We start from the raw sequence: 22967 nt of genomic DNA, 5'->3' as shown, positions 1-22967 counted from the left end.
AAATGAGTACACAGGCAATCCTAGCACCGAGAAATGAGGAAGTCAAATAAATTTATGCTAAAAATGTTGATCGGTAACACGGCAAATTGGTTAAATGCGCATCAATAGACTATGCTGAAACTTTTGGTGGTGATCGTGCGAAAGATGAAAACATCGACTTATAATATCACAAAGAATATCTATGACCATTAAAACTTTCTGGTCTTCCACCACACAAATTACTGTAGAAAGAGGGATGTATCCAAGAAAGGTAATGTAGTACATCTCAGGGGATAACATCAGACAACAAAGGAGATCTTGATATGCCATTTGTATTAAAACGTTAACAGTTTCCTATTAGAATAGCTTTTGCATAGACAATTAATAAATCTCAGAGCCAAACATTCGAAAAAGTAATTTTATTTAAAAGAGAGAAAGACAAGAAATTCAATCACAGGCAGTTATACATCACGTTGATGCAAATGTAACACTTCACATGAAAATTAAAATCTGCATCCCCATACGCGAGCGGCAGAACCGCAAAGAGGGTAGCACATAGCGCTGACCCAGGGGTTGGTGAGCGAAGCAAGCAGGTGGCAAAGCCCCCTTGTCTTAATTAAAAAAAGAAACTTATCCTCTAACAGGACAAGTCTGATAAAACTTTAGTCAGTAATCAGGTAGGAGGCATCTGCCTCATTTATTACATCTGCAGCACCAAGCAGAGGAGGGAGCATCTCTTACTGCAGTCTGTTACAGCATCGTCAGAGTGATCACAGAATAAAAGCAGAAGGAACTGAATTTACATACCAGTGCTGATTAATGCTTACATATCATACTCTGATTGGATAAAAGATATGAAGTGCTTTAGCATAGAGCACAACCAGCATCCATTATACCCTTGCTCTTCAATATCTCTTCGTTTAGATATTACCCTTGATATCTCCATGTATGTGACAACTGTCCATTCTAGTTGTTTACAGGACATCTGCTCACTTCTTACTCATCTCTTAGTCAACTTTGTTTACTTTGTGTGCTACATCTTTGTCTTTGTTGTTCACTTGATCTTGATCTGGTTTCCTGATATGCCTGAACAGGCTTCTGACATGTATTAACCCTCTGTGTGCTTTCTTTAAGATGAATGCTATATTTTAATATGGACAACATATCAAAACACTTTATCCTAAATGACTATGTGACCCCTAAAAACACTTTATCCCCTGAATCAAATTTATCTTCCACAATCACGTTCAGTCACTTTACATTGAACCATTTCTCACATTCTGTGCACTTGATCGGGTTTGAACTTATGGACTGAACATACACTGCATGGCCACCTTCCAGATTCTTCTGTGGTTTCCTATCTGACACTTGCCATCATCACCTTAGTCTTAGCCTATGTCACATTAGACAACTTGTCCAGCGATTTATCGTTATAGCCTTCATTTTCATAATCTAGTGAGTCAGAGTTAGTTGAAGGCACTTTGGCCTTCCCTTCCTCCTGCTAGTTAAGCCCTTGCCAACATCAATCCTACCGACCCTTATACGTTGGTCAGAAGGAGATTTTAAACCTGGACCATGAATCACTACCAGACAAATCCTGGGGATCATTCCTGGGGTTAGCACCAGTCTGTGGATCTCCTAAAGCTCCCTCGTATGGCCTCAGGTACTGTCTTGAGATAAAACTTCTGATTAAAGATGCAGAATATCCCTGGCCACCTGTCCATAATAATACATCACAGGAATCCACAAATGACATTATCAGTCTACCTGCTGCCACTTATCAGCCCAAAATCCATGTTTCTGGAACTCCTGGAAGCCTTGTACTACCTGTTGGTGGATGAGTGTCACTGGTGAAGCTGTAGAAGTTACCCTTCAGTTCACATTATGCTCGTCACTATATACGCTCAGTGTATATGTGCACAATCCATAATTTCAATGCATTAAACACATGGTAAACAGAGCAGAAAGATCCAAATCACAACAATATAAGTTGTGGTAAAGTGTATGAGCATATTAATTGAAATCTGGTCAATTGACATCAGACGCTCCAGTCAACAGCATTACTGGAGAGAAATAACATCTGGGGGGTTAATTGTGAGTTACAACAGACAAAGTCACATTCAAAGTCAAATATAGTTTCAGGTCCAATGTCCTCAGAGAGCTGGCTGCTCACCCTTCATGGGCAAAATCAGAAGTACAGTGGACCCTTGACTTACGAACTCAATTCGTTCGCGAGGGCTGGTTGTAACTCAAGTTGGTTGTAAGTTAAGACTATATTTCCCATAAGAAATAATGGAAATACCCATAATGTGCTCCGAACCTCTCACAGCAACACTTACTTAACCTTTTCATAATAAAAAAGGGTTGTATAATGTGCATAATTTACCAAAACACCAATAATTTTTCTAATGTACTAACCAAAAAGTTATAAAAAGTGCCTAGCCTACCAGAAACAACAATTTCATACTGTACTCACCATTTAATTTGACATCTTTGGGCTGCAGGAAGGGAGGAGGAAGAGAATGAAACGGAAGGTGGTTATTGTTTAGAAGGAGCCTCCTTATGCAAATCTTTTCTTTGTAAAATTGTCGAGATGGTGGATTTCGACATGCTGTACATATTAGCGAGATCGGTCACACGAACGCCACTCTCATATTTCCGCACAATTTTCTTCTTTGTTTCGATTGTGATTGCTGTTTCTCAAGTTAATAATGACAGTAGTCGAGCACTCCGTTCAAAGCTGGTCGTGTTATGAACTGCTGTAATAATACACTACAAAGCCAGCCAGTGCCGACTCAGCCTGAAGACATCATCATGTGCCGCGCCAGCCCGCTAGCTAACATCCCTTAACAATCGCTTTACCTTCGTTACCTTCTCTTCCTTCCTTAGCAATTATGCATCTTGCTTGCCATGGTCTTAGTGAATTATATATATAGATAAATCACTGCACTGACCGAAATTACGTCCACAAACACATGTAGCTGGGCTCCGAATGACGCTTACAAACAATCTCGGCTGTTTGTTTACAGTCCCACAAGCAGATACACGTGACCGCATTCGGGTCGTAACGCAAGATGTTGGTCGTAAATCAAAACAAAAATTTTGGTCATAAATCAAGTTGTTTGCATGTCAGGCCGGCCGTATGTCAAGGGTCGACTGTACTTTACATTATCATTAGACTCTTCTGCACCCTGGAAAATCAACTGATGTTCCAGTTCCGACTGTCATGACCCCCTACTTCCAAATATTTCATAAAGGTGCCTGTTGGTTGCCTTCAGGACTTGATCTTAGGCATACTCCCGCCTTGTAGTCTGCAACAGATAATTGTCTCTTTTCTTTATCTTTCAGAACCAAGTTTAAGACGTACCATGATGTCATACCCATCTCCTGCCTTACAGAATTCCCCAATGTGGTGCAGATGGCCAAGGTAAGGCTACCCCTATGTTCCTAAGCAGCTGCACTTTAAGGTGAATTTGCGGCTCACTCTGGTTCTAGTGATCCCTCTTACCACATACATAGAAGAAGAAGCCGAGTCCCTTAATGTGGCTCTTCCAGACAGGTAGGAAGCCTGCAGCTGTTTACAGGCCTTTCTCATTATCTCCAGGCGACTGCCTGTGATTTCTGTTGCTAGGAGTGCCAGCTGTCAATGTTGACACACACAAGTGAGCACGCATGCACCAAGACACTAATGAGAGCAGCCAGGGGTGAGAACAGAAGGAAAGAAAGTCACGTCTGCCACTGCATGCTGGGCTTTTCTACTTCGACAAATTCAGATTCAAAGCGTCATATACAAAGGCTGAATCAGTGTTTGACGTGCGAAAAGGACATTCAAGCGCATCAGAAAAAAAAAAAGAGCATGAATTTTTGACAGAAGCGTTGACTCCTTCTTCTGTATCTTTGCATTTATTTATTTGGCTGTCACTGTCCAGAGTGACTTACAAATCATTAAGTGTGTGAAAGGAAATGCAAATGGATTCACACAGGCATCAAACCGAAATTTACTGCTCAAGTCACTCTCTGCGGCTTCAAAGTCTGCCACTTACTTTTAATATATAATGCTAATAGAAAGTTTTTCTGCCCCCTTTCACTTGTTCACATTTTGCTATTTGTAGCCTTATGCTAAAATCACTTCAATTCATTTTTCCCTCATCAAGCAACATTCAATACCCCGGAACGACAAAGTAAAATCGGGGTTTTGGGAACTTAGACAATGTACGCGTGGCGTAACATCAGGTGTGTTCGGGGTCTAGATGTTAACTGATATGAAAGCTGGAGCATTTCACTTTATTATTGTCTTCAAGAGTCAGGTCAAGTCAGGCTGGGGAGCATGCACTGGTACAGGATGTTGTCATAGCCACCACCTGACGAAACAGGACAGGATCCCAGTTGGCAAGGCAGGCAGACACATGGTCCAGTCCCACTCTCTGGAACGTGGGCGTCACCTTCAGCTGGTCCAGCCACTCGGGTCCTCAAGACTGGGGGTCCTGCGAGCTGGATCAGCCTCGGGGAATTGCGCCACATGGCCGTAGTGCTATAACAGACACTCCCTCACAATGCAGGTAATGTGCCTCATTCGGGACTCTGTGAGCAACTGCCCAATCAACACAAAGTCAAACCAGCGGTACCTGAGGATTCTCTGAAGAGACACAGAACCAGGAGTCAGTTATTGCCTTTTTGTTCCTTAAATAGTTTTGTATTCAAAAGTAATAATAATGATAACAGAATGTAATTCCATGTGTTGGTAGGCAACATTAAATATGACACTTTCTAATGGAGTACAAAGACGCTTGTGGTGGCTTTCATATACATCCATCCATTTTCCAACCCGCTTATTCTGAACACAGGGGTCTGCTGGAGCCAATCCCAGCCAACACAGGAACCAATCCCAGGCAGGGTGCCAACCCACTGCGGGACACACACAAACACACCAAGCCCAATTTCGAATTGCCAATTCACCTAACCTGCATGTCTTTGGACTGTGGGAGGAAACCCATGCAGACACGGGGAGAACATGCAAACTCCACGCAGGGAGGAACCGGGAAGCGAACCCAGGTCTCCTAACTGCGAGGCAGCAGCACCACCGTGCCGCTTTTATATACAGCAGACTGCAATTCAAGTGACATGAAGTGTGGCATCGATTGAAGTGTGTTAAAAATGAAGGGTCTTTGATTAATTGTTCAATTTTGTTAAGCATAACATTTTTGAAAGTATACCCAGTCGAGCAGTATCCAGTAATCAGCAATTGAAAAATGTCTGTTGATACAAAATGATAAAACACTATTATAAAATCAATATCACTATTACACTGAAAAAAGGAGAAAAGGAATTGAAATAAGTTCCCAATCTAGCTATTAATATTAGTTAAAACACAGTAATTCATTAAAACTGTATAAATAAATAAGAATTTGGAAAGGAATTGATTTAATGTCAGTCAGTCATTTCCTAATCCGCTTAGTCCTGAACAGGGGAGCAGGGGGTGCCGAGCCCATCCCAGCCAGCATAGGTTGCAAGGCAGGAACAAATCCTGGACAGGGTAGCTGTCCATCGTAGTGTGAACCCACACACACACACACACATCCCAACCACACACCAGGGCCAATTTAGTATCGCCACCCCACCTAACCTGCATGTTCCTGGACTGTAAAAAGAAACCGGAGCTCGAGGAGAAAACCCACGCAATCACGAGAAGAGCATGCAAACTCCATGTGGGGAGGACCCGGGACACAAACCCTGGTCTCATTAGTGCAAGTCAGCAGCAGAACCACTGCGCCAATGGGCTGCCCCCAGATTTATGGTATAACAGAAATACAAAGGGTACATAATGGGCAAGAAGCTCAGGGGCTTGCCAAGATTTTTCGTGTCTATCTGGGACTGAAATATATAAAGGGGTTGGCAGCCAGGGATCAGGAGCTGATGCTACTGACGCCTCCCACCTTCCGACATCAATGTCTATTTTAAAACCCGTCTTCTGTTTATATCACTTAGGGCAGCCAGCTGCACCTTTCCCGTATTACTTACTTCAAACACCGTTTCGTTGCATGTTGATAATGTCAGTTCTTTCCAATAATAATCTGCAGATAGTATTGTTCAGTCAATTCAGTCTTATATATGCTTTCATAATTGTTTTTCCCTTCCATTTATTTCCAAAGAAGTGACCCTATTTTTGTATTGTATTGATGAACTTACTTAAAGAGCAGGAGAAGGCGCTGCTGTGCTAAACTGAGCGAGCTGTTTGTGCGCGTGCGCTCTGACCGGCGTCTGACACGTTTGCACCGGCTATCCGAGCGGCTGCCAGACGAGTAAAAGAGGAGAACAGACCCAATATACATGATCAAGCAACTGCTCTCAAGGGAAACTCGAAATGGCAAACTTAATTCCTAATCGAAGCAGCACAAAACCTTTCTCCATTTTATGATGGATGAGTTCGCAATTTTCACAATGCGCTTCAATGGGAAATCTTGAAATTGTAAAACATCTTACAGCGCAATGTGTTTGAGATATCTGAATGGTTTTCAACGGATCTTGACATTTTAGGGTCCCCGGATACCAAAAACATTGATATCTTGATGATGAGTGTGTGTGTCTGTGTGTCACAGTTTCTTGAGGACAGTCTGGAATTAAAACGACTGGACAGAAAAATTACCAAACTCAGCCTGTTATGAGATGACGATGTGCTGATTAATTTTTGAGCCAAATTTTGCAAGAGAAAGAGGCACTCTTGAGGAACCCTCAAATACCATAATTCTGCAATTAATTATGAATTCTTCTCATCAATTGCTACCGTAATGACCTACAAAGTACATTATGATCAGAAAGATCAGCATCAGAGCAGAAAATCATTACTGAAATACAATACGATTTATTTTTGTATAGACCGCAATCACACAAGAAGTACCCCAATGGGCTTTAACAGGCCCTGACTTTTGAGCGCCGCCCCCAGCCTTGACTCTCTAAGAAGACAAGGAAAAACTCAAAAAAAAAAAAAAACCATAGTAGGGAAATAATGGAAGAAACCTTGGGAAAGGCAGTTCAAAGAGAGACCCCTTTCCAGGTAGGCTGGGTGTGCAGTGGGTGTCAAAGAGAAGGGGGTCAATACAATAAAATAGACAGAACAGAACACAAGTAATCCTCAATACAATATAATCCATCCATCCCGCTATATCCTTACTACAGGGGTCTCCTGGAGCCAATCCCAGCCAACACAGGCAGGGCGCACACGCAGTAGGGACAGTTTAGATCACTAATGCACCTAACCTGCGTGTCTTTGAACTGTGGGAGGAAACTGGACCACCCGGAGGAGAACATGCAAACAAGCAAACCCAGGTCTCCTAACTGCGAGGCAACAGCGCTACCACTGCGCCACCCATACAGTACAGTATAATAGTAAAATAAAAATATTACAAGTACAAAGCAAAATTTTACAGTAGATGATATCACATAATAGGATTTGGATTTGTTCAGAGTCCTGGAGACCTCAACCATCAAGCTGCCGCCCCCTATTGGCCATTCCACAGCTGACACAGAGCTGGGCCAGCCAATCTGATGAAAGGACTCCTCTACCCGACGACTCCTGCAATCCTCCATCAGAGATGAAATGTTATTAAATAGTTTGGGTAACTTGGTTCCTAGGGCACAAAGCCTACTAACATCCACGTCCAATTTTTTTAAATTAGTTTGTTCCAGAGTCAGTGTGAAAGTTGTCCAGTTTGGTGCTAATCAATACCTTTGTTTTTTTGTCTCTCCTTTTTTGATGTTCAGTTCTCAGTTTCCCCTTTTTGATTCATTTGGCCATTATTTGTCTGTCTATTTGTCTGCTCATTCTTTTTGACTATTCTTTGGCATAGCATTCTCACTTCCTGGTATTTTTTAGCCCACAATAACCCCATGTGACAAGTCTGGAGGAAACCAGACCCTACTAATCACCAGTTCAATACCATTCTAAGGGCTCGTTTATACTTCACGCTCAGAACACGTACGCGCACGCATCATGGCTGCCACGTGTTCCCAGCCTTCATTTGACGCGTCCTCTGAGCAGGTCCTCAGAAATGAGCACGACACATGCGCGAGTTGCAGGACCAGCTAAAAGTCGGGGGGCGCAGTGTGATAAAAGTCGGAATGTGACGTCAGGGTCTCTGTTTACTATCTACATGTGACAGAAAGCCACTTTGAGGATCCTCCAGGATCGATGTGCCTACTTCGATGTGGTGAAGCAAAATGGCGACATACAAATGCATTCATGGTGCTTTTATATTTAAGCGTCGCAATGACACAATACATTTTAAAAGTCTTACATACCATCTTTTTTTCTGGGGCTTCCTCCTGACCTGACAGGAGCAGCAAACAGCAATAGATGACCACACTGAGCACATTAAATGTATGATATTCCAGCTCTCTGTACATTTAGAATCCTAAGATTTATACCTTGATACCACTTTCATGATGAAATGAATTAAAGTACAGTGGAGGAAATAATTATTTGACCCCTCACTGATTTTGTAAGTTTGTCCAATGACAAAGAAATGAAAAGTCTCAGAACAGTATCATTTCAATGGTAGGTTTATTTCAACAGTGGCAGATTGCACATCAAAAGGAAAATCGAAAAAATAACTTTAAATAAAAGATAGAAATTGATTTGCATTTCATTGAGGGAAATAAGTTTTTGAACCCTCTAACAAAAAAAGACTTAATACTAAGTGGAAAAACCCTTGTTTGCAAGCACAGAGGTCAAACGTTTCTTGTAATTGATGACCAAGTTTGCGCACATTTTAGGAGGAATGTTGGTCCACTCCTCTTTGCAGATCATCTCTAAATCCCTAAGGTTTCGAGGCTGTCTCTGTGCTACTCTGAGCTTGAGCTCCCTCCATAGGTTTTCTATTGGATTAAGGTCCGGAGACTGACTAGGCCACTCCATGACCTTAATGTGCTTCTTCTTGAGCCACTCCTTTGTTGCCTTTGCTGTATGTTTTGGGTCATTGTCGTGCTGGAACACCCATCCACGACCCATTTTCAGTTTCCTGGCAGAGGGAAGGAGATTGTCGCTCAGGATTTCACGATACATGGCTCCGTCCATTTTCCCGTTAATGCGATTAAGTTGTCCTGTGCCCTTAGCAGAAAAACACCCCCAAAGCAAAATGTTTCCACCCCCATGCTTGACGGTGGGGACGGTGTTTTGGGGTCATAGGCAGCATTTTTCTTCCTCCAAACACAGCGAGTTGAGTTAATGCCAAAGAGCTCTATTTTGGTCTCATCAGACCACAGCACCTTCTCCCAGTCACTCTCTGAATCATTCAGGTGTTCATTGGCAAACTTCAGACGGGCCTGCACATGTGCCTTCTTGAGCAGGGGACCTTGCGAGCCCTGCAGGATTTTAATCCATTGCGGTGTAATGTGTTTCCAATGGTTTTCTTGGTGACTGTGGTCCCTGCTAATTTGAGGTCATTAACTAACTCCTCCCGTGTAGTTCTAGGATTCTTTTCACCTTTCTCAGAACCATTGACACCCCACGAGGTGAGATCTTGCGTGGAGCCCCAGAGCGAGGTCGATTGATGGTCATTTTGTGCTCCTTCCATTTTCGAACAATCGCACCAACAGTTGTCACCTTCTCTCCCAGCTTCTTGCTAATGGTTTTGTAGCCCATTCCAGCCTTGTGCAGGTCTACAATTTTGTCTCTGACATCCTTGGACAGCTCTTTGGTCTTTCCCATGTTGTAGAGTGTGGAGTCTGCTTGATTGATTGATTCTGTGGACAGGTGTCTTTTATACAGGTGACTAGTTAAGACAGGTGTCCTTAATGAGGGTGACTAATTGAGTAGAAGTGTCTAACCACTCTGTGGGAGCCAGAACTCTTAATGGTTGGTAGGGGTTCAAAAACTTATTTCCCTCAATGAAATGCAAATCAATTTCTATTTTTTATTTAAAGTTATTTTTTCGATTTTCCTTTTGATGTGCAATCTGCCACTGTTGAAATAAACCTACCATTGAAATGATACTGTTCTGAGACTTTTCATTTCTTTGTCATTGGACAAACTTACAAAATCAGTGAGGGGTCAAATAATTATTTCCTCCACTGTATATATGTTACATTTTACAGATAAATCGTTAATTTTGTTTAAATAATGAATACTGTTAATAATTACACACATGGAGGTGACAAGGTGGCAGAGCGGTAGCACTGCTGTCTCGCAGGGAGTCACGTCGCTGATATTCCCTGCTTGGAGTTTACATTTCTTCCTGCTGGGTTTCCACAGTGGGCTCCGGTTTCCTTCCAAAGATATACCGATTTGGGGATTTGGTGATGCTAAAATGACTGCAGTGTATGTGAGTGCTTGTATTCACCTTGCGATGAGCGGAGGCCCAGTCCAGGGATTGTTTCTGCCTCATGCTCAATGCTTGCTGGAATGGACACATCCCTGGATTGATGGATTTAATCATTAAACATCATTTTCAGAGATATTAAGAAAGGTGTCATCAGAATTTATTGGATGTTCCAGGCAATTCACAGCACAGAAAAGCCGAACCTGTTCTCACCGTGGTGATATCTCGCACTGCCATCTGCTGGATTCCTCCAGATTTACGTAAAGTATGTGCGCAAGTAAAACAGTAAAACGCTTGCGTAGCAGGAGCGTCCACTGAAGCATGCGTCGCGTCGTGTGAAGTATAAACCTGGCCTTACGGTCACGCTGTGGGGTTGATTTTCAGCGGCAAAAACTGGGAGACTAGTCAAGGTTGGGGGAAAGCTGAACAGAGCAAAGTACAGAGATGTCCTTAATAAAAACCAGCTCTCCAGAGTTCTGGGCCAAAGTTTTTACCATCCACAGGACAGAAACCCTCGGCACAAAGACATCACAGGGGTGGTTTAGGGTCAACTCTGTGGATGTTCTTAAGTGGCCCAGCCAGAGCGAACACTTGAAATCAATCGAACACCTCTAGAGAGATGGGAGAATAGCCATCCGCCAATGGTCTCTTGACAGCTAGACCTTGATCTTCAGAGAAGAATGGCAGAGTATTCTCAAATGCAGGTGTACAAAGCTTGTTGGGTCATACCCATGATGACCCTGGGCTGTAATTGCTCCCAAAGGGGCTTCAACAAAGTACAGAGCAAAGGGTCTGAATACTGGTATCCATGTGATATATCGTTTTTTTATTGTAATGAATTTGCGAGAGAAAAAAAAATTGTAAAATCTTCTTTTTTGCTTTGTCTTTCTGGGTTATTCAGTTTTGCTTGATGAGGGGAAAATAAATGTAAATGATTTTTGCACATGGATGCAACAAAGAAAAAAGTGTAAAAAGTGATAAGGCCTGAATAGTTTCTGAACAACAACCAGGGCCGGATTAAGACGAAATTGGGCCTGATGCTGCAGCGCAAAAAAGGCCTATTTTTTCTCGGAATTGGTGCATTTGCATTCGACACTCACCATACATGCGCACTCAGACCGGCCAAGCAGCCTTAACTGCTTGCAACACAACCAGCCAGCCTTTATTGAACATGAATAATAATAACAACGTAGTATCGTAACAACTCGAGATTAACATCAAACTATATAACATCAACATTCAATAGCAATTGTCTGAAAAGAGCACTTAATGCAGAAAACCTAACAATGAAATACACAAACTTTCGCAATTCTCTTACGAAGCAGAGTAAGAAAAAATGAATTTGCAGAGACATTGGGTTTAAGTGACTCAGTTCAGGCTCTTTCATAATAGACCAGAATCCTGTCGAGGATTTAAAAAATTCTAAACATCCATGCCAGGCCCGCGGACTGGCTTTTAGTTTTACCTTTACAGATAACCATTTAAATAGCCATCGATTTTTACTGTACAACTAACTTTCAAGGTGAAAAATCTACTACGTGGCACTTACCGAACAGTAATAAAGTGGCAAGAATCCCCAAGATATTGCAAAAAGCGCAGCTAAATTACTAAGTAAACTGTTTAACGTAAAATTGATAGCATTAACTTGAAATCTTCGGTTAACAATAAACACAACAACGTTATAGTTACGTCAAAGCACAAAGAACAATAGTAACTGTATAATAAGTAACGCTGTGTCTAGGCATCTAAGGCATCTTTCTAAGAATTATTTTGAGGTTAATATAGCAAAGGAAAATTGTTCATCTTCCGGAAAATTCTCGTCTGTTTTCATCTGGGCCTATTTCAGGAGTGGGCCTAATGCTGCAGCATCAATAGCACCCACCTTAATCTGGCCCTGACAACAACAACGTTCTCTCTCTACAACATTCTCTACAGTCTCAGAAGGCGATGTATATTCAGAATAAGTGGCATCATACAGCACCCGACCACAGGGTTCGAACCCCAGTCTGCTCACTCGCTGTGTGTACAGTTTGCATGTTCTCTCCAGATCAGGATGAAGCTGACTATTGACTCCAAATCGGTTTGATGTGAGTGACATGGGTGTGTGTATGAGTGTAACAAGGGATGAACTGGCAGCCATTCTAAGTGTAAGAGCCAAATCCTTTAAGTTAGTGTGAATGGTAAATGTACCTTAGTTTTTTTGCTTAGTTTACATTAAAATAGGTAATGGACGATTTAGTTCCACTTTCTACAAGTTAAAGGTAATGGAATGTTCTTAACATTAGCTCTTTGCGATGAGAGTGTGGCTGTTAGATTTAAGTCTGACAGCTAGAGAGAAACGTGAACTGTTAGTCTGGTGGACATTAAGAGCATTGCGTCCATAGGTCCCAGTATATGTGTAACAGATTGAAACCTTAAAAAATGTAACCTAAATACCAACCATAGACGAGACGTTGCCCTTTATTCCTGTTCTTACACGTATTATCAACCTTTTTCCTTATTTTTGTGTAAACTGTTTGTTTAGATTTTACTGAAATCTTTAAAACGTAGACATTTGGAGAGTGGAGATTCATTTTCTTTAAAACAATGAGTGACACTAACTGCTGGAATACCTTTTGGGTAGCTGCATTTGAACTCTGTGGAAACCCTCAACAAATGTAGTTAGACTAGATAAGGGTTACTCCCTAATGGCCCTGAAATTGGATAAAACAGATTCAGTGGATGGATGAATATTTTGCACTTAGAGAACATGTTACTTATCCTACTTACAGCACTTACTGAAATAAGAGTGCATTTGTCTAAGCCATTCAGTCTTTATTTCTAACTCCTGAGTATCCTAATAAAATATAATATAGTATATTATGATAATGTGCAGTGAATACACTTGACTTGAGCATTCCTAGTTTTCATCCTCTTTCTCTGTAGGTTTAGCATTCGTTTGCTCAGAGGTTGATGCGCCTGCTGCTTCCTGAGCAGCTTTTCTTTTCTCCACCCTAGCGGCCCGCTTCTTCTCTTCTTTCGTCAACATCTTTTCACGTTAAAACTGATTAAGTCAGTGTTTGTGTTGCAATTACTTAGTACGTTTTCTTTAATTTTTCACTTAAGCTGGCACTCAAGTCTTCAATCTGCCTAAAGAATAATTTTAAGATATGAAGAGGTAGTGGAAGTGACGGCAAAGGTGATAGGGATGAGAATGGTGCCTGTACGCATGTGCCGCTAGGCCACCGTTCTGATTCCACAATAAAATAAAATAAAAATAAAAAGAGGAATGACCTTGGAGGTCAATCATCACCCCGAAAGCGGATAGTAGATGTCACATAGTATATGCGTACCAAATTTCAGGTCAATAGGTCAAACGGTTTGCGAGCTACAGGTGATTTAAAATCCTGGACCGGGAAATGGACAGCCACAGTAGCGTATCATATAAGAAGATGACTGTCTAGGGGCTGTGGACTAAAGGAAGGTTTGAGGCCCAGTCCCTAGACGAGCAATGTCTGAATAAGTAGCAGTCTCTGAGTGATGTCTGGTTAGGTTCCTCTCCTGTGCTACTTCATACCTCTATGGTCCAGCACTAGCACACCAGACCCCTCTCACCATTCATTTATTTGTCTTCTGGTTTTCTTTCTGTCCAGCTCGTCTGTGAAGAGGTCAATGTGGATCGCTTTTACCCAGTCATCTACCCCAAGGTATAGTACCTTCCTCTGCAGATGTGGGCTCACCTTTGCTTTACATCACATTAAGATACAATCAGTAGTAATTTGAAATAGCAGTTATCAATTGGAAATAGGGCCATGGCATCACTAGCCCCTCAAGCTCTGAAGAGAACCCAATGCAAACATGTAAACTTGGTATCACATTAGCATGGCATGAACAACTGCTGCGGCCTGTCTTCTTCTGCATGCTGCCTGCATTTCCAGTGTTTCCCGTAAGTGTTCAAACATCATTTCTAGGAGTAATCTCTCTTTATGTCTCTTCTCAGGCCTCTCGGCTCATTGTGACCTTTGATGAGCATGTGATTAGCAACAACTTCAAGTTTGGAGTCATCTACCAGAAGTTTGGCCAGGTAAGTCTTTTGCATCAGTTGGCCCAGTGGTGACTCATTTAACCTTTTGCTTTGTCTGCTGGGCCTCTTTTTCTTTGGCAATGATCACTTGAGCTGGCAATTTCTTCTGGAAGATCAAATAGAACACTTGTCGTAAATACACGTAAATGAAAAGAAAATGTACTATTGAAACAAAGAGGCTCGCAGAATCGTCGCCACTCTTAAGCCCTATAACCAGCATGCTCTCCGGGTCCTCTCACCTCATGTCATTTGAATTGCTAATGGGAGCCTTTTTTCTTGCTTGGTGGCCTTTCTTTGTTTTTCTTTTTAGACGTCCTCTTGTGACATCAAACAAATTGTTAATTAGCGGACTACCAGGCAAAAATATATTTTAAAGATTTTGAAAATTATTCATGGCATAACATTCAGGTGTGTTCAGAGACTATATCAATAGGTATGAAAGCTGGTGTTTTTCACTTTATTATTTTCTTATTTTATTTCTATAATTTTTGTTTATTAAATAGTTTTGTAACAATCGATTTCAAAAGCAATAGTGATATTAGAATACAATTACATGTGTTAATAGACTACGTTAGACATATATAAACACTAGCTGTGTAAGCCATATATAAACACTAGCTATATATATGATAGATAGATAGTGTGGACGCGGCCTGGACACAGACAGGCGGACATGTTGTTTCTCAACCACCACACGTTTATTTACAATATTTACAGACAAGTTCAATGGTCACTAAGACCCAAATTAGTGCACAATACCCCAATATTCTCAGTCCTGGCCATAATGCCTCTCTTGGGGCCGCCTCCACACCTCCTCTGTGCTTCGTCCTTCCTCCTCCCGACTCCAGCCTCGAATGAAGGGAGACGGCCCCTTTTATACATGACCCGGATGAGCTCCAGGTGCTTCCGAAACTCCCCCATTGGCCACGCCCCAGCGTGGCGGAAGTGCTGGCTGTTCTCCCGGCAGCTCTCCGGGTATCCTCCAAAGTCTTCCCCCCAGCACTTCCTGGTGTGCAAGGCATTGGGGCACCTCCTGGCGGTGACCACGAGCCCCTACAGGGTGGAGCTTCCATGCCCTGTACCCGTGGCCCCCAGAGCAACCAGGAAGGCGACCCCCACGTGATCCAGGGTGGGCGCAGACCCACATCCGGTCCCTCATGGCGTCCCGGCCGGGTCATGGCCCCTGGCATCCCTGACAATAGATAGATAGATAGATATAGGGTGGTCCAGATCTAATTATGCAGATCCCAATCATCTGGATGACTTTGATTTATGCGGGGACAATTCCAGTTTGGCGTGAAGACGATTCTTCATGTCGTCAGTTCGTACACTTCTCGATGGTCCGGGATTTTTCGGGTGATTTTCTATGTAATAAACTTAATAAGTTATAGCGTAATGGAAATTGCATAATTAGATCTAGACCACCCTATAGAATCAGGTCCATAAGTATTTGGGCAGTGACACAGTTTTCATTTGGCTATGCATGCCACCACAATGGATTTAAAATAAAGCAATCATATGTGAGTGAAGTGTTTACCAAAAATATCATATGAGGAATGACAGACATTTTTCTGCATAGTTCCCATTTCCAGGGGCTCAAAAGTATTTGGACATTTGACTGATAAGCTGTTCCATAGGCAGGTGGGAGCAGGTCCCTCATTATACTATTAACTATTAAGCAGGCAGAAGATCTGGAATTCATTCCAAGTGTGGAATTTGCATTTAGTAGGTGTCACTGTGAACTCTCCACATGAGGTCCACAGAGCTGTCCATGCAAGTAAAAACAGTCCAAATGGTACACTGTCCAAACACTTATATGGAGCGGACGATTGATCGATAGATAGATAGATAGATAGATAGATAGATAGATAGATAGATAGATAGATAGATAGATAGATGTGGAAGGCACTATATAATAGATAGATAGATATGCTAGATGGATGGATAGAGAGATATGTCAGGTACTATATAATAGATAGGTAAGAGGCTACATGATAGATAGAAACAGACAGTGAGAAAGACATTATATAATAGATAGCTCAATAGAAATATTACCAGTGTGCCTGGAAGCTAAGTTATTTCATACAGACTGACAGACTTTTAGACATGGCTACCACAATAGGTGATTCTCACATTATATGTGAGTGCATATACAGTATAAATGAAATGTGTCCAGTTCTTAGGACAGTATTGCACATGTCCAAGGTCAGGAACAGAGTAGGCACTGCACTAAGAATGCCATTGCCACTGTTGTCATTTGCTTCCTATCCAGAGTTTTGCCTTGATAAATTTTCTCTTGCCTTCCTGTAGTAATGCAGGGGGGCAGCGCTAACACCACAGAAGACTCCTCTTACACTTACACCACCGTCCTAGTTCTGTTGTAATTTGTATAAACTATGTAGAACACTTCTCTGTTGGGCCACAATGAACTGACATCCGGTCCAGAGCTAACACCTGCCTTGTGCCTAATGCCGCCAGTATAGACTCTTCCCTTTCCCAACCCTGAATTGGACTCAGTGGGTCTGAGAGTGTTAGGTTCATTCTCTGTGTGACTGACATGCTCTGTGTAGAGGTTACATATGTTCCTCATGTCTGTGCAGGTGTTTATCTGGGTGCTTTGGTTTTCCTCCTTTATCCCTGAATTTGTGTGTTGCATTACCAGATGATTCAAAACTGGCCCTGTGCTATTGTGAGAGCACATGAGAGTGGGCCCTGTGATGGACCGGTGCCCGGTCTGGAGCTGTTTCCTGCTATCAGGATTCCTCCATGACCACACATTTTGGAATATTTGATTTTGGTTTTCAATTTTGTTATGGATGAGCGTCTTAATTGTGGGAGCTTATGGGACAGTGGTCAGTAGAAAAGAACCTTTTATAAGATGAGTTTCAAAAGTTACTGCTGGGACAAGAGTTGGACTTTGGCTCAGCTAAGTGATTTCTGATTTATACTTTACATAGAGGCAAACTTTGATTGCACCATCTCTGGGTCCACAAAATAAATGTGTACATGATACCATATGGAAGATGCCTGTAAATATGGCGGTCTTACTGCAGTAAGCATTGCAGTTCTCAGACACAACCCGCAGATCATTTCACTGTGGTGTACTGTGTTCAGTTGCATCCTCTGTGAAGCAAGCAAACTGTCAGAGAAGATAGCAGAGTAAGGGTGCGCTGTGTGCCCCCTGGGACAAAGGCATGAGTGTTAGTAAACACCTTTAGTTCAGTGGGTTTAGCTAATTGCTTTCTGTGCACTTGAGACTGGCACAAATTTGGTTAAAATCCCACTGGAGGACCACGTGGTCGGCCACAGCAGGGAAAGTTCACTTCTTGTAACAAACAGGATTGGCATAGCTGCAGGCTACCAATGGGGACTTAGGACACTGTTTAAGAATTCTGACCTGTCATGGACATTTAGGAGTTGTCAGGATTGAGCAGGATACCAACCCATCTTTACAAATGCTATTTAACGGTGGGTCTGTCTAACATCCTCTGCTGTGATCACAGGATTAAAGGGACAGGGACGTTAAGATGGAGCACTGACTCAAGTTCAATGTGCCACATGAGCCATTGAGAAGCGATCTGGTGGATTTCACGTTAATGATACAGAACTGGATTTTAGTTGTGGCTTGGTGCTTTGAATACCTGCCATTGTTTTTGAGTATTCTGTTTGGAAGGAGAGACACTCACAGCAGGCGGCATGGTGGAGCAGTGGTAGTGCTGCTGCCTCGCAGTTAGGAGACCTGGGTCCTCCCTGCATGGAGTTGGCATGTTCTCCCCGTGTCTGCATGGGTTTCCTCCGGGCGCTCTGGTTTCCTCCCGCAGTCCAAAGACATGCCAGTTAGGTGGATTGGCGATTCTAAATTGGCCCGTGTGTGTTCTGTGGTGGGTTGGCACCCTGCCCAGGATTGGTTCCTTTTGCAGTGTTACCCCTTGTGCATATTAAATCTTGAAATCCTTCGAGTAACACACACATACGCACGCACGCACAGCTTGTGTGAAAAAAATGCACCCATTCTTTCATCATTTTGTTGCAGCCTATCAAAGACTTGCTGATCATGTTTTCTAGACTCAATATATGTGGGCTTTTCACTCAGCGCGCGCATTCATCTCGGATGATTAGATCCTGCTAGACTAATCTACTACCCCACTGCAATTGAAAAACCAACTTATCCCGGATGAGTTTCACTGGCATTAACTCATCCAACATGAGGCATCTGATCTTGGATGATTTAAGAGACGTACGGAAAATACCCCTCGGTGATAATAATAATAATATATTTTATTTATATAGCGCCTTTACCATGCTCAAGGTGCTTGTTGCATGTTGCATGTTGGTTGATCATGCAAGTTAGACTTTCACTGCACACTGTACACATAGCACTATTACTAAAGTTGCATCCACACTTAGAGAGTATACAGAAATTCTTACTTACATATAGCATATGCACCAAGTCTCAAGTCTCCAAAAAGTAGGCCCTCCCTGCACCTTCAGAGCAGCTCCTGCCCTTCTTGGAACACTGGCATACAAGTCCTCAGCTGTGCATATTGGGGTATTACAAAAGAAAAGCCTCCGGTTGTTTAAGAGATGAAGAAGTTGAAAGTCAGTTTGGCACTATTTACTCCAGAACTTTCCATAAAGGTTTTAAGATGTTAGCCCAGTCTGGTGATTGGGATTATAGCAAGGCTTGCCAGCCTGGGGGTGCCCATATCCCCAGAGGGTGTGAGGCGCCATTTCTAGGAATGCGGCAAAGAGGATGGCCGCGTCACGATTTGACAAAATTGAGTGAGGTTGTTGTCTGACTTTCTTGTGGTTCACTGGGTGTTTTGCAGTGGTCAATCATTTGTAGGTCATTTATTAGTTAGACCTATGATATGAAAAGAATTAAACATTGCATTGCACAATTGACACCAGTGAATGAGCCACAGAAATGCACGTTCTCGCAGGTTCCTGCGGGCAGAGCATTCATCAAAGCTAATAACTTTTTTTAAAGCAATGGAATTTGGACTTTGCAATGATCCATAGGGACAGGTGAAGCCTAGGACTGATTTCTGTGTAAGCTCTGCTCATGAATACATCACTGGTTTGGTTTTAAGGTTTGATTGACAGTTTTGCCCAAAGGTGGGCTGAATTGGATGCAGCACCTGCTGCTTGCGCTGAGCCCATCTCTCCTGCTGGCAGTCCTGACAGAACAGCAGCAATTTTAACTGTGTGACGCATCTGGCTTTGAATTGCAGTGCTGTTGTTATCGGGGGACAAAGCTCGTTGAGTGTGTTTCATTGTTTTGCTCACGCGCCGGCACCCATTGTTTCACAAGGGCTCTCCATACCACAAAACCCCTTGGTTTTTGATTGTGTGTCATTTCCTCGCAGTGCTTGATGCTTGGCAGGACTTTCCAGCCTCTGTGTAAGGCTTGTCCATGTTTAGCATACATCTCTCTCTATTATATAAAAAAATCCTGCGATGAGACAAGACTTTGGCCATGAGATTTTTTTCAAGTCCCGCCCTCCTTTCAACCATTTACGGTTAACGGCCCACACCCACGGTTCTTTCACCTCTCATTCGTGTGAATGCTTTTATCAAGACACAGTTCCTCCACTCTCAGCTCTTATAAATTTTAATGTTTTCCTCACTTTAAGTTCCCAATTAAAGAACATGTTTTATGTCCAAATCTTAATGAAGAATTTCATCCTGAAGGGTTATCAACAGAAAAAATGAGTACACAGGCAATCCTAACAGCGAGAAACGATGAAGTCAAACGAATTAACGGCAAAAATGTTGATTGGTTACACAGCAAATTGGTTAAATGCATATCAATAGACTATGTTGAAATGGTGGTGATGGTGCGGAAGATGAAAACATCAACTTACAATATCATGAAGAATATCTACAACCGTTAACACCGTCCGGTCTTCCACCACGTGAATAATTGTAGAAAGAAGGATGTGTCCAAGTTGTTTTATTTCATAAAGAGAAAGAAACGATACTCACTCACAGGCAGTTATACGTTGCGTTGTCACGATGTAAGTGCAAATAGAGAATCACAATTCAAAGTGATATTGACAAAAATGTAATTAAAAAAATAGTTTTTACTGAAGTTTTGCAGTAAAAGTGTAAGTTTAAAAAGTATTTGTGTGTTAATTTCAAAGCCAAACAGAATGAAAATGTATAACACAACGAATACTTCTAACGCAACAGGAAACATAATTTACTTTCAAATTATTATGTTTTACTATTTTTTAATATGGTTAATTAATGCTGTAATGTAAAATAGTTCTATTACCATGAAAATAAAAATCTGTTTAAATTGTACATCCACATCCCCATACGTGAGCGGCTGAACCGCAAAGTGGCTAGCGTGTAGCACAGGTCCGATGGTTAGAGAACGAAGCTAGTAGTCATTATTTTTGAGACTGTTCCCCTTGACACATTAAATAATTTTGACGTATTGGACCTCTTGGGAATTCCAGTAGTTGCCTCATGCTACCTTATAAACTCACATATTGAAGCTCCACTTGTCAAACCTCTTGCATTGCCGACACATACTGCTACATGTTCATCAGTCTAATACAGTGTTTTTCAACCAGTGTCCCATGGCATAGTGGTGTGCCATGAGAACTGCCCAGGTATGCCCTGGAAATGATAGTATAGCTTCCCTCGGTCTGAACCAGTTGAGCACATGTATGAGATATAATGTGCTTGTGATTAGCAGAACAGTGGTGTGCCTTGGGATATTTCTGGTTACAGAAAGTGTGCCACCACAGAAATAAAGGTTGGAAAACACTGGTCTAATAGAAGACACTTTCTTATTTGTGATTTAGTTCATTTACAGGTAAAGCTTCTTTTTCAGTAAGGGTATCTGCTGTTTTGTGCCATGGTGGCACCAGAAAATGGTATGACATACAGTAAGTGAGGCTCACTCAAATTCGAAAGTCCACTTGAATGTATAGAGTTCATCTTCCACTCAAGCGGGTGTCAAGGTTTGGTTTCTTATTCCTGTAGAGCAGCAGTTCTCAAACATTTTCTTAGAGCCCAATTTGGTTGTTCCTTGACTTTGCTACCCAATACTGCCGTGCCTTCCGTCAAACATCTTCTGGGAGAGGGTTGGTCCTCCTTGGAAAAACACAGCAAATCGTCCACCAGCCCTTAGAGAGTCACCACAGATTGCCTTTGTCCCCTTTGCATAACCTCTACTGGTTGTCTTCAAAGGGGGAGGTTCTCCCATGGAGAATTGCTGACAAACTGCACCCAGGGAGTTTGTTTCAGCCATTCCAGCAGTGACCCATCAAAGGGCTTTCCTTAAACCGTTTAGTGACCCTTTCTCATTCTCTTCAATTGTAATTCATGACTCTTCATGGCCCAAATAGTTAAAGAAACGCTGTTCTAACGGAGCAGGGCCAACATTTGACTGCAAGCAAGACTGAGGTCCAGCTTCATCTCATGGCGGAAGACAATCCTCTGTTTGAGTTCTTGATATTTCCTACACACGTCTACGAAACTGACTTTCCTTCTCTGTAGATGCCATACATCAATGGGGGCTGTTTAACCGGACTGTCTGGCTAAGTGTAAGTCACCCATTTACCTACTCTAGAGACAGATAATCTCTAGTGGCTTCCATGACACTTGAGAAAAGACAGTCCCAGTGGCAATAACTACCTGCACTGTTTTATTCATGGATGCAGTGAGCTTCATTGGGATGATGGCTGACAGACGTTTCTAGAATGTGCTTTCTGTAGTGCGCTCCAGTTAATTTTAAGTAACCTTAAGGCACCTTCACAGATGGGTGCAGAAAGCACCATCCCCTTTTATTAATGGAAGTCCTCTCTTCTAAAAACACATTGCATTCATCTCTGACAGATTAATAAATCAAATTTCCAAACTTCAGAGGACAGAAAATGAAAACTTGAGAACGGCAACAACTTTACAAAGTAGAATGGATAATCTCACTGTGCCCCAATGTGCAGATTTGGCAGGGACTCCTCCTAAATGAATCATGACTCCAATTTGTACTCCATGTGTTTATGCCCAGTATTGATTCTATGGGGCTGAATGCAGGAGGAATCTGTTACTTTTAATTAATAATTAAATTAGACAGATTAGTTAAATTAGCTTTTCCATTTAATTTTCTTTGTGTTGATCAATGACAATTAAATTAAGAGCATCCGGGACTTGAATCTCAACCTCTCCCAACTCTTTGTTCAAATGGACTGTGTGGCATTGTGCGATTTCCACCAGGTACTCCCGTTTTACTCCTACATCCCAATACACGTGGAGGATTAGGCTGACTGATGATTCCACTTTGGCCCCCTTATGAGTGTGAGAGTTAGTGGGCACTGTAAAGGACTGGCACCCTGTCCACGACTGTCTTCTGCCTTGTGCCCAGCTCCACCCAACACCCTGAATCAGCCTACGTGGGTATGAGAGTGTTACGTTGTTATAACAGAATATGATGAGGTTAATTTTATATCCACTTTGTATAAGGAAGTGCCTGATGAAAACACAGGGGGGTCCAGCACAGTAATGAAAATGGCCACCAGTTACACCTCAGTGCCACATCAAAAATAATTTCCTTTTTGTAGTACTTATTTATGGATAATAGGTGTTAAGCAAACAAA

General features: G+C 42.2%; 1 protein-coding gene across 17 annotated transcripts in view; it reads left to right on the top strand.

Annotated features, from left to right (window-relative positions):
- The window catches only part of LOC120530902 (rap1 GTPase-activating protein 1-like), a 327102-nt gene that overhangs the window by 237498 nt on the left and 66637 nt on the right, over positions 1-22967 (top strand). For all 17 annotated transcript variants that reach the window (XM_039755686.1, XM_039755687.1, XM_039755677.1 and 14 more), the window contains 3 exons: positions 3328-3406; positions 13925-13978; positions 14272-14355. In XM_039755686.1, the coding sequence (XP_039611620.1) occupies positions 3328-3406; positions 13925-13978; positions 14272-14355 (217 nt within the window). The remainder of the gene's footprint in view (positions 1-3327; positions 3407-13924; positions 13979-14271; positions 14356-22967) is intronic.

Source organism: Polypterus senegalus, chromosome 6, assembly GCF_016835505.1.
Source record: "Polypterus senegalus isolate Bchr_013 chromosome 6, ASM1683550v1, whole genome shotgun sequence".
NCBI lineage: Eukaryota > Metazoa > Chordata > Cladistia > Polypteriformes > Polypteridae > Polypterus > Polypterus senegalus.
Note: the sequence above shows the minus strand (reverse complement) of the source record. Positions and strands in the feature narration are given on the sequence as shown.